The 13,101-nt window shown below is 37.0% G+C and overlaps 2 protein-coding genes across 2 annotated transcripts; both read left to right on the top strand.

The window, feature by feature from the left end:
• Nucleotides 1-1,130: 1,130 nt before the first annotated feature.
• On the top strand, nt 1,131-1,715 carry LOC113709560 (histone H4). Its single transcript, XM_027232354.2, has one exon. It carries the CDS (start codon nt 1,226-1,228, stop codon nt 1,535-1,537), a length of 312 nt encoding a protein of 103 aa, XP_027088155.1. The 5' UTR covers nt 1,131-1,225; the 3' UTR covers nt 1,538-1,715.
• Nucleotides 1,716-3,867: 2,152 nt separating this feature from the next.
• Nucleotides 3,868-5,093, top strand: LOC113709552 (chitinase 2-like). The gene has a single exon (XM_027232342.2). The coding sequence runs from the start codon at nt 4,007-4,009 to the stop codon at nt 4,928-4,930; it is 924 nt and encodes a 307-aa protein (XP_027088143.1). The 5' UTR covers nt 3,868-4,006; the 3' UTR covers nt 4,931-5,093.
• The last annotated feature ends 8,008 nt before the right edge of the window (nt 5,094-13,101 follow it).

The following is a 13,101-nucleotide window of genomic DNA, read 5'->3' as shown; positions in this document are numbered from 1 at the left end:
TTTTCATTTTTTTTTGGATAAAAAGCAAGGGTAAACTACACTTTTTACTCATATGATTTAACCTCTGTATGGTTTCAAAAGCTACACGTGATCCCTTATGTTTTAGACTAAAGCGTTAAAGTGACGGAATTTGCATTTCACATAATCTCAACAAATTAATTTAGGCAAAGTTTCATGATATTTTTATGAGCTTTTCCATATTTGATAATCTATTTATTTCGATGTTGATTGGCTTAAAGTGGCAATGTAATGTGACATGGAATTGCAGTTGACTTGGATGGGAACCGATCCACATTTTATGAAGTTTGGAGATGTCTCGAATCCTCGATGTCCGAGGAGCATATTTTTGTATGCGACTATTCATATAAGTATATAACAAGCTTTTAATTAAACAAGCTTATGAGCTTTACATATAACTGGCAACTGCCAGCTAGTCTTTGTGCGCATCCAAATTGAACTACACAGGAAGGAGCGCTTCCACTTAGTTTCATGCAAGAGGTTAACAACTATTTTGGCTAACCTATATGACTACATATGTTCACTCCTCTTCTGATGAAGGAGAAGTTACATTGCCAAAAGGGCTTACTAAGGGATGTAATATCACTACTTACAACATCTATAGTGGAAGTGCCATGGCAGCTTTGGTTAATTATGTCTACAACAGATTTATAATCAGACAGGATCAACACATCCTCCAATTTAACAACGAACTAAAAATAAATAATTCATGGTAAATTTCCCACTGTATTTGTCTTCTCGAAATTCAGCCGGTTGCTCATTTCATCACACCAAAAGTATTTTGGCTCTAAAAAAAGGGCAAAAAAGAAAAAACTTGAAAATCCAAACATCAGCTCTTGTGTTCGAGGCTTAAAGGTCAAGCCTCGAACACTGCACAATAACCAACCTTTTTCCTTTTAGCTATATAGCACAATCCGCACCTTAAATACTAAACTCATTTCTATCCTCGATAACCTTGCAATCTACGGCTCCGATCTTACCTTGCAATCCGCGTCGACGCGGATTGAAAACGTTGTCCGTCGATTAACATCACATAACCAACGGCCCGGATTCGCTGCCCGCCACAATTCGAAGCCGCTACCTCGCCAATATATAGCCACTCCCACCCGCTGTCAAAACTCGTTCAAATATTTTTATCTCCAATTGTTCTCTCAGAGAATTCAGAAAACCCTAGAATTCAAAATCTCCTCCCAGCTTCTCTGCAAAAATGTCTGGCCGTGGAAAGGGTGGCAAGGGTTTGGGCAAGGGCGGAGCCAAGAGGCACAGGAAGGTTCTAAGGGATAACATCCAGGGCATCACCAAGCCAGCCATTCGTCGTTTGGCCAGAAGAGGCGGCGTCAAGAGAATTTCTGGGCTGATCTATGAAGAAACCCGTGGAGTCCTGAAGATTTTCCTGGAGAATGTCATCCGTGATGCTGTGACCTACACGGAGCATGCTCGCCGCAAGACTGTTACTGCTATGGATGTGGTTTATGCTTTGAAGAGGCAGGGTAGGACTCTTTATGGATTTGGGGGTTAGGTTTCTCGTTAGTGCTCGAATTGGGTTGGGGGAAGGGGGATTGGTAGGTTATCTTTTGTTATTGAGATTGAGCTTACATTGTAATTAACATTACATTTGCAGATCAATGGATGTTAGGATTTCCACTAGTTGGACAATTATGATGATTATTGAGGAACTGAGCATTCATTTTCCTGAACTATTTCTCGTTTGAGCAGTAAATCTTTATGTTGTTGACATGAATTTATCTTTGTTAGTGATCTTTGCAGGGCTTTTTGTTTTGCTATGTTCATTCTATGCATTGTCTTGCCTTTATGTTTGATGAGAATGTGATTGTTTAAACGTGCAGCCTAGCTGTGGTTTCTTATGGTTGAAATGGCCTTGGTTGTGAAATATTGAGCGTTTTTTACTTAGTTGTGGTTTGACTCATGGATTGCTGAAATGACGAGTTTGTTTTAGGATTTGCATTGCTATGTATTTGGTGGATATCCTCTGTTTCCTGCCTTTGGTCAATGGCCTTTTAGTTACTACCTATTTGGTCAAGTTACTGCAGATATTGAAATTCTGAGCGGTTTCATCTTCTTACCATTGGATCTATTTGATGTTGAAGGCAGTTTTTGGCTGTTGCGATGTGTTGGTGCGGTTTTAACACAAGCAGACCTTAACTTGAGTGATATGAATAATAACACCAGTGCTCTGATTGACAGTACTGCAATCTAACAGAAAGTTTGTCTCCTTATTGGTTCTTGAACTCAACTTTGCAGTTTGGAGAAAAGATTGAAACAGGGGCCATACGAACTTTAGGACTTAGACCTGGGACAATGATAGGCCATTCAATTACTGTGTGTTTGGTTTGGAGATTACATTTGAATTTTTGTTTTATGTAGTGTGAATGGCTGAGGGCTTTATTGCTGCTGTTGCTGTTTTGCTATGTGGTTTGTCTGAATGCTCTAATTGCCAGGTTTCTATTATCTTGTTTGCCTTTAAAATGTAACTGAAAACTTTTCTTGAGATTTTGTGGAGTTTTGGGAGATTTTGCAAGTGGTGACAATAACATTGACTTTTGCCTTGGACATATGAATCATTATAGGCACTTTGACATGTTCATTCAATAGATTAACATTGTAGAGTTGTGTAATGATTGTTGCATAAGCCTGCTGCCTGCATCCTTGCTTGGAAGATGCCTTTGCAGTCTGACATTAATCAAAACCATTTATGAGCTGGATAAATTAACAGATCTTGCTCTGCTGGGCTCTAGCTTCATTTGCCTCCACATTTCACTTAATTTTTTGAAAGCATTTGACTTGATTTATGTATGCTTTCAACTGAAAACATAAACTAACAGATCAACCTGTCACTAATATTTTTGAGTTGCAAGCTGAAGACATTTGTGATTGAGATTGTTTCAGGGGTGGGGGAATCCTTAGCTGTTTCAACGGGAGCATATGTGTTCTCTCTGTGGACTTGCTTTATCATGCATGTATCGTCCTACTGGCTATTTTGCTCACTATGAGTAATGGACGGGACAAGTTTGCTCCGCTGCAATGGAGTCGACAAACTTGTTTAGTTATGACGTCTCAAGTTAAAAGCAATGCACCCCTTTTATTCTCACTGCTATTTTTGGGGTCTTTTGTTTGGATTGCCGTTTCCGTAAAAAAATTACGTTGTTTTTTGTGATCATATTTTCTTATTATCTTTTTTCCTCACATATATCAAATCGTTATAGTAATTTTTTCACGAAAAATCACGAAAAATGCAATTCAAACACAATCTTAATTTTCCTGCAGTGCAGCCCATGACCAACAAACTAGTGGAAGATGAAATTAAGGATCTCCTCTGGTGAGTATTGTTTTTTTCCTAGTCCAGTTCACAGCATTCCAAGAATCGAAATCGTGCAACAATGAATGACTTGTACAGCTGATCGCTGTATGCTTATCAATGCAATTGAATTCTAATAGCCAAGTATTTTGGATTCTCAAATAGATGCACAACAAATCGGGGGTCAAGATGAGGAATTTTTTTTTTGGTAATCTGATTGTTTTTGAATCTATTCGATTAATTAAATAGATGCGCCACAATTCAATTCTGTTTCTTTGAAGTTGTATTTACTTAATTTTAATTGACAACGTCTCCTCTTTTCTTTTACAGGCTAGCATCTAAACCTTGGTTGCCTGCTTTAGTTCGTTAATAAAATATCTCCAACCATTCTATCCTTGAAAACGAACAGAAAAGCTGTAAATTTGTTCCCCGAATGAGTAGATTAGCAGAGGTTACGTTTAAGATCAGCTGTAATTCTTGCAAGTGATATTCCCACATAAACAGTGCAACCGCCACTGCAAAAACGAGAATGACCTCGAGTTTTGCTACAGTAACATTTTATTAGTCAAGGGTTTACAGCTCAGAATCACTATATAAATGCATTCTACTGGCTAGGCCTCCATATCCAAATCTCCAGCATAAAATAATTGCACTTGCTCGGAATCTGCTTCAATGGATTCCTCCAAAGTTTTTATTAGTCTTTTCACTCTTGTTAAAGTTATAATCTGTTTGTGCTCAATCCAAGCTGTTTCTGCATCACAGTCAAACCTTTTCCGAGAATACATTGGGGCAGAGTTCAAGAATGTCAAATTCTCTGATGTACCAGTTTACTCCAATGTCGACTTCCACTTCATCCTCTCATTCGCTATCGATTACGGTACCTCATCTTCTCCATCTCCAACCGATGGAAACTTCAGCGTGTTCTGGGACACGGATAATCTCAGCCCTGATGATGTCTCAGCAATCAAAAGTCAGCATCCTAATGTGAAAGTAGCTCTAAGTTTAGGCGGTGCCACTATTGGAGATGGTCAGCACGTTTATTTCCAACCTTCTTCGGTTGATTCATGGGTTTCCAATGCTGTCTCCTCTCTCACAGACATCATCCAAAAGTACCATCTGGATGGAATCGATATCGACTATGAGCAGTTCCATGCAGATCCTGACACTTTCTCTCAATGCATCGGAAAACTTACATCGACTCTCAAGAAAAATGGTGTGATTTCTTTTGCATCAATCGCCCCTTTTGATGATGATGACGTTCAAAGCCATTACCAAGCTCTCTGGAACAGCCATGGCCAACTTATTGATTATGTCAATTTCCAGTTTTATGCATATGCTCGGGGGACTACGGTCGATCAGTTCATGGACTACTTTGCTCAACAAAGACGTAACTATAATGGTGGGAAAATCTTGGCCAGTTTTATTAGTGATGGAAGCGGTGGTTTAGCACCCCAAGATGGATTTTTTACAGCTTGTACCAGGCTCAGGAGTGAGGGACAACTTGGTGGGATCTTTGTCTGGTGTGCTGATGATTCTAAGGCAGAAGATTTCCAGTACGAGAAGCAATCACAAGCACTCCTAGCAACCCCTCGTTAAAGTTGCCATGGTCAATATTAGTAGTCTCCGCTGATGTATTGCCAGCATATTTGCGATCGAGTTACCATTCAATATGAGACTGCTGTGTGTACTTTTAATTATGGTTCAATTATTTTTGTTTCTCTCCTTTCTCATTATAATAAATCTAAGGAGATTATGTGCCTACGGATGTACAATCGCTGTCAGCTTTGTGGCCTATCACAATTCAGAATTTACATCCACCTCAACCCCAAGGCAAGAAAGAATGAGACAAATTTGCAGCCACCAGAATTGACCAATCCTCATTCATCCCTCCTAGATAGACAATTTCAACCACTCCCTCCTGATTTCTGGCCACTTCGTTATTTCAGATAGCGCGGGAGGGAACTTGTCAACGGAGTCAATCTCTGATTAATCAGAGCTACGTATGAATATCAATCCAGACCGTCAATGGGGATTTGCATCCATCCTACGTCTGTGTTCCATTCCGTGAACGAACATACATCTCAGCAAGATGGTCCAGAAAATGACGATGGTTGTCAGCAGAAAATGAACGATTTGTCTATTAAAAAAAAAGAGAGAGAAAAACTCTTCAAAGTTCTGATGAGTTTTGCACCCTTCAACTGCTTCAACGGACCCCTCCAAAAGTTTGATTAGTTCATCAATGATTATCTATTTGTACACCGTTCATGCTGTTTCAGTAGCACAAATCAAACCTTTTTTGGGCAGAGTTCAATTATGTCAAATTGTCCGACGTAGTGATTTAGCACTCCAATGTCAATTGCCACTTCACCCTCTCATTCATCTCTGTCCCCAACAGATGGAAAATTCAATCTAATCTGGACATGGATCATCTCAGCAGCCAAATATGGAAGTAGCTCTTAACTAAGTTTAGGAGGTCACCGAATTGGGGATGGTCTGTGCGTTTATTTCCATCCTTTTGCCCACTTGAACTATTTCTTTGCCAAAATATTAGCGTTGGTTTGGAATTGCGGTACTTTTGGTTAAAAGAAAAAAAAAATCCAAAAACATTTGGGTGCTAAAAGTAGTTTTGAAACATTTGGTGAGCATCATTCCATAAACTTAGCAGTGAAGCTTTTGATATTAAAAATACTTTTAGCAAAAGTCAAAATTGATGCTTTTGTATTCTAAAAGATAAATCATTAAATTTAATCATTTTATCTAAAAATATAAATACATTTTAAAAAATTTCAGATTACACATTATTTAATAAAATAAATATTTATTAAATTATATATTCAAACAATATATTTAAAAAAATTTAATAAATTATTTTTATTAAAAGCTTTATTAGATGAAATATTTTTTAATATGCTATTATAACTCCAAACGGGCCCTTAGTGCAAAAGTTGTTGCCAAGCAGAACTGGCTTGCCCTTCTAGTGGATCTAGTGTCCGCCATGTCAAAAATTAACTCAGTCCAGAGATAAAAATTCCAATCCAGACCCATCTGAGCATTCGTTTATCGGAACAAGGCCCAGTGTTCAGAATTGAGAATTCTGACCGAATTTCTGTAGTGTCACGGTCCGGATCTTAATCAACACTATGTAGTCTGGATAGCAAACCAAACAAATCGTAAACAAATTCAAACAAGTTAAGGAATGAAAATTACATCCTAAATCCTCAATAATTGCAGTCTTTAGACTCCGAGAATGGTAAATCCTAATCCCCAGCTTCAACCCTCTTTTGGTCTTCCATTTGAAATATGATTAGATGAAGGGGAAAGCCAGACACTATTGAATTTACGATAAAAGACTAATTGAACGAGTACTGGGTACCAATAAGAATCCATTAGGAATACTCAAAGTGTAAGGCGAGAGCTTCGAGCACGATTTCGTGAAGGCAGTGGGAGGAGATAGACTAATAATCAAGAGTTAGGATGCGTTTGATAAAACTAAAATCTGAATTATTGAATTGTTAAATATTAAATCTAATACATTTGAGTGCATATCACGTTCAGTGATAAGTGAATAGTTTATCACTTAATTTTAAGAGCAAATTTTGTCTAGAAAATTCAGTATCACTTAATTAATTCAGAAGTTCAATTTTTGGTTATCAAACGGTCTGATCATGTCAAGATCTGAATCCATTAAATTTAAGTACTGAGTTGAATTATCAAGCAGAACCCTAGTCAGCGAATAGTCTTAAAGAAAAAAATGAGTCAGCGTGGGTAGCATGAATCTTGATTGATGATCCTACTTTCCTTGTTTCAAATTTGAGTCAGAGTGTGTTTCTGTGGCAAGAGTGGCAGAAGCAAGGCGAAAATACTCGACTAGCACAAGATTTTTCTACTTCTCTTCGTAATACCTCACAGGCTCCTTCCCCACGACTCCCATCTGTCCAAATCCCTCCATCTCAACTCAAAGGTACCCCCCATGATCACGAGACGCCTAACCGATTGAACTAGAGTTGACTGATGCCACATTCTCCTTTAAGGCTGTATGGTTCCTCAAATTTCAACTCAAAAAAAGCCGATTATGTAGCCAATGCCATCTCTTTCTTTCCTCTTTTGGTCGAAAAAAACTGCATACTGAAAACGACTCTAGTGCTTGGTTTACCTTATCTCTTAAAGCCCCTTTTGTTATCTCTTTCCTTATCATTTTGTTTCTTTACTCTCACATACTCATCATATTCAGTCTAGAGCTACAACTGAACTGCATTTAATACTTGGAATTCCAGAGCTTCTGGGCTGTTTTCCTAATCCTATACCCAAAAAAAAAAAAAAAAGATTTCAATTGCTGAGGGATTTTAGACATGAATTTAAAGTGAGGATGAACGCTTAACCGCATTTAAACACGAGTTATTGAAAATTTGACGAACAAACCAGTCCTAACTCCTAACTATACCTTCTCTACCACTATAGGATTGACTAGTAGTTATCTGGCGAAAAGCGTCCTCCAGATTTGACGTCCTACTGGGGGCGATTTATCTATCTATCTGTAAGGTCAAAATGCCCCGAGGCTGGCACACATAAATGATATAAAGCACTTGCGAGACTTTTTACTTTTAGGCATCCGAAAGCCGAAAGGCAGTTTTTTATACGAAAATTTGACACCGAGTTTATCTCATTTTGGGCCCATAAATGTCAGATCCTCCGTCACTTGCTCACAAATTTGAACCACTTGCCTCTGATTTTTCCTCAAACAGCCTCATGAAAAGAGAGTCCAGTTGAGAGCCGAACTCAATTATTCACGCATCTTTTTACTATTCCATTCACTATTTATTGTCATTGTGCCCACTGCAATCAACTTGTGTGTTCGGACTTCGGACGCAAGATTATTAGAAAAAAGTTTTTAAAGTTAGTTATGCTATAGTACCTTTTATTACGTGTGACGGAAGGAAAAAAAAAAAAAGTAGTCAATAAGATAAAAGGTGGTTGAAAAACGTATTTAAGATACGATTAAAAAAATTTTCCGAACAATGAGGTATCCAAATAAATTTATCGTTTCTTCTCTCTCTTTCTCTATCTCGATCCACAGTTAAAAGCAAATTAGGGCTAAAGATTGACATGAATGAAAATTGACTTTTGAAAGATGTGCGGAAAAACGAAGCAGTCAAATGGCTTCAATACCACACTAAAATGCGGTTAAGACTTTCGAAATCACATAGTGGAGGTTAATCAATGGTACTTTAGCCACCCCCTCAAACACTTAAAAACCGACCTGTCCCTCTCTGGTCGAGGGGAAATAGTTAAAACATTTTTGATTACCAATGGAAACCTTGATACCAAACGGTGCTTGCATATTTGCAACTACTGGACATGACCCAGGACAGACTAGCTAGTGTTTGGAAGATTATTTATTTATTTAACTGCAGTGTAGACTAGTTGTATGATCAGTAATTAATTCTATTTAACGTCAATATCGGAAGGAGGTGTACTTAACCCTAGACAACAAAATCCAAACCATAATGTATGATGTATCCAACTCTTGCAACTGAGATGTTGGCAATCAAAACGATATTGGAGTCAAATATCCAGAAATAGAACTGTAATTCCACGGCATAATATCAGAAACCTCCCTTGAGGTTTCTCTTCATATCACCTAACAGTCTTAAAGTTTTAAAAATCACTTAACTCCCTTACTTTCGTTATTTGTGTAACAAAATTTTTTTTAAAAAAATCTTAATCTACCCTTTTGCTCATTTTGTTAAATAAAAATATTTCTAAACCAATTCGTTTACTCTAAGAAAAATCAACACCTAATAAACAATCTCTAGTAGTATGACCACGTTACAAAGCTATAGTTTATACGAATAAAATTTGAAAACAAAAAAGATATTTGTAAAGAAATACACTAGCACAAATTCAACTCTATAGATTCAAAATCGATTTTTCATTAACCTTATTTTTTTTCTCAACCTTGTGGCCCAAACTTTTAAGTTGTACCAAAACCATTATGAAAATCAACTCAAACTAAACAAAAAAAATCATACTCCATTTTTATCACTATCACAAAAGAAAAAGATAAAGAAAATTCAATTTATTATAAGTTACAAAAAAAAAAAAAATCTCAGCGCTATTCAAAAAATTAAGTAAGAGAAAACGTAACGTTGAAGAAAAGGAAAAAAGAAGAAAGTGACTTTTTATTCCTATTGCTTGAATTTTTTAACCTCCATTTACTTGATATGTGAATTATGTATTAAGTAATGGTTAATATAGCCATTTTACAATTGCTAGGAGAGGTAAATGATATTTTTAAAATCTTAGAAAAGCTAATTGATATTAAGAGAATTCTCAAGAAAGGTTTCTGATATTATCCCTAATTTTGCCCGATACTTTAACTTTGAAATCAGTTCCATCATTGAACAGAAAGTCAACAGAAAAGAATTTTACAAACGAGTGTTGAACGGGCATGTTGCCAGTGTCTAACTTAGACTGAATTACTATTTAAATACACCAAAACATATTTATTGACCCTTTAAATCCCAACACTTTTCCGATTCAATCTAAAGTTTTCAACGCAACTAAGTGCAATTTAGTTTGTCAAAAAAAAAAGAAAAACACGAAGGTGACACTCAACGGAACTACATGGGTACATACCACTCCAAATAATGCACTGGAGAATTTCCTCTAAACTGCATGGCTTGGATTTGAAGAATGATAGAATAGCTAAATAAAGAAAGGACAATGAAATTCATATACGTGTACTATAGACCCAAAAAAAAAAAAAGAGAGGGACCAACTTATTTGAGTGCAAAGTAAACCCCCTCATGCCATACAGAACTGTGGTTAATCAATGGGATTAGGCATGTTTAACAATTTCCATTCTTTGCCACGGTTTTAAGGCACGAAACTTGAGAAAAACCTCAGTTTGTGTGGCATGATAAAATGGCTATCGAGCAGCTCTAATGGACAGCAGACGTTGAAGTCGAGAAAGATCAAAGTACAACATAGAGGGCGTTATTTCCCATTTGATCACATTCCAGAAATGCCATTTCAATATTGCATCTCGAGCTTATTGAATATCGACGACAAAATAAATCATATATAGATCGCCTATAGTGAAAAAATTCTAGTGGAGAGACTGTTGTAATTGTTGATTCCATTTGACAAGAAGATCAGAAGAAGCTAAGGTCAAGAAGATGGGGACAGTTCGCCAATCACAATGTCCTTATTGCCATTAGCCCGCCTTCTAATCTAGAAGAAGCCCCACACTTTTGTCTTTCCATGTCACACGAACATGAAGCATCATAGCCTAGTACTTGTAGACATGCATTATTCCAAGTCCTCTCCACCAAAACATTGGATGCTTTCAACTCTAGAGATTTGCTCTTTGCCACTCAAACCCAAATTATGAAAAGATGCAATCATGTAATCAATTTTTTGTGTTCTTAGTTCTTGATGCCTGCCCTTGAATGATGTTTTATTTAAACTTTTCCATGGAATTTCCAGCGAAAGTTGATGATACAAGAGGTCTATGGGCCAGGGTGTATACAATGCAAGTTTTTTTTTTTTTTTTGAGGAACATAATGCAAGTTCAAAACTAGTGGTGAAAAGAAGGTCTACGATGAATGATGTGAGCAAAGAAATTAAAAAACTGAAATTTGTAATTAGTCTGGACCTCAAATTGTTTACAACATGTCAATAGAGAAATTACTGTTCCATGTCTCCAAAATGTATTCAGCAGAGTGCATTTTGCAGTAGTGGTAGTAACCAGGGAAGTTTATTCTCCTGAGACATGGAGGTGTAAGTTTTAACGAGATTTTTTTTTATTATTCGTTCATGTACTACACTAGCCTTTTTATACTGCACCTTAACCTTGGCTCATCATTAATATATATAACGAGACCAAGAACAACCTTTTTTTGGGGGGGGGGGGGGGGGGCAAAACTCCATATACAAGAAGAACTGCTACTCCTGAAATTTTATTAGATAAAATTGACAGAGTGTGGAATATAAACTTTACATCGTACAACATGAAAACATAAAATTTGACTTTTAAAGAGTTCCTAGTGAGTAGCTAAGATTCCTCTAACCAGGCGTGGTAATTCAGATGAGGAATGATTAACAACAGATGAATTAGAAGCACAACCAACAATAAAAAGTAAATCAGCTAGCTGCTTGGTTTCCTTGTAAGAATGAGAAATGGACCCAAAATGAGACCAAGAACAACTCAGACACAGAGTAAACAGCTAAAAGGAAAGTCCATTTCGAACCCTGAACATGCATAATGCAGTATAGCTTAATTTTTCTCTTTGATCAGATTATGGAGCTTAAAGCCAGAAATAATACTAAAGTTTGTACGTGTACGCAACAAGAAACCAACAAGGAAAGGTGGATGGCAATTTCTATTCCCCGAGAACTTGGTACTTATGTTTCGCGCAACATTTGCTTCCCATTTTGATTCCCATTCTGAAGTCCAGATTCGGTCATGGATTGACCAACCCAGGAACGAAACGTTTGTTTTGGCACTCTTTGCTTGGTTACATCTTATTGCAGTATGCACCAAGTCTACAGAACCAACACAATCATTTCTCAAAAATTCTCACTTCTCAGAACGTACATACATATATTTACATACTGATGGCAAATAGTTACATTTTTTTGAAGTGATATGGACGATTCTTTCGGACCCACCATCTTCAAGATGCTATAGGGGTCCCCTTTCTCATGGTGAATTGGTGATAACGTACAAGTCTTCGAGATTTCTACATTTTCAAACCCACCATTATCACACAGGAGTTAGAGTCAGTCATGTACTCTCCTACAGGCTTCTGTAACATCATTCCAAAGCCAGTTTCTAAAAATTAGATCCATCATTTAGTCATCTAAGTTGACCCATCCAGCAATTCGCACGATAAACCCTGAACTTAATTTGATCATCTGATTCAATGGATTTCTACTATTTTCTTACTCATATATATATATATATAAACAGAACAAAAACCTTGGCCTAGCTTTTGGTTGGAGCTGTCCAATTGTTTGGTCAGTCCATTTTTCGGTTAACCGGAGAAAGCTAATGAGACGCATTAAAAATTTTTTTAATTCTGCATCCTTTTTTTTTTTTTATTTCTCCACTTCTGCAGTTCTTTCAGCAATGTGTTTGCCTTCTTTTATCATGTGTGTGGTTGTTTAAATTGATTAAGACTGATTAGTAGTACTGTTTCGTTAGTGCAGTCAAATCTGACAAAAGGGACAGATAGATAGATGTGTTGACCTAAACTTGTGACTCCTGACGGTGTCACTAGTCAAATCAAGTAAAGGCCAATTTGGGAATATTGGCACAAACCGAACTTTAATTAGGATTTAGGAATCAAGAATTAGGAAGTTGAACCATCTTATGTCATGCTAATGATGATTATCCTAGGCCTAATCATCCCTAACCTCACACAAATGATTGGAAATGTGTATGCTCCTCACATGGGTGTACATTAGCAATGCTTCTGTGCATTGCTTTATCACTCTTTTCGTCTATCAAGTGGTAGGGTCTTATTATTTTTTTGGGTTTCCAAAGTGCAAGTTGGGTATGAATCAATGTCTTTCGAGCCTTGAGGGCAGATTTGATACAAAGGGATGCATCATACATTGATATAACATAGGACCACCACACTAAATAAGGTGGATTTGATTAGAGAAGCATTGCTTGACCCAAACTCCACGAGCAACTATCATTCCTTAGGATTCTCTCTTAAAAACCATCATTCCTCAAGGTTTAATTATGAAGGATCTCG

The sequence above is a fragment of the Coffea arabica genome, chromosome 1e, assembly GCF_036785885.1.
Source record: "Coffea arabica cultivar ET-39 chromosome 1e, Coffea Arabica ET-39 HiFi, whole genome shotgun sequence".
In the NCBI taxonomy this organism is placed as follows: domain Eukaryota; kingdom Viridiplantae; phylum Streptophyta; class Magnoliopsida; order Gentianales; family Rubiaceae; genus Coffea; species Coffea arabica.
Note: the sequence above shows the minus strand (reverse complement) of the source record. Positions and strands in the feature narration are given on the sequence as shown.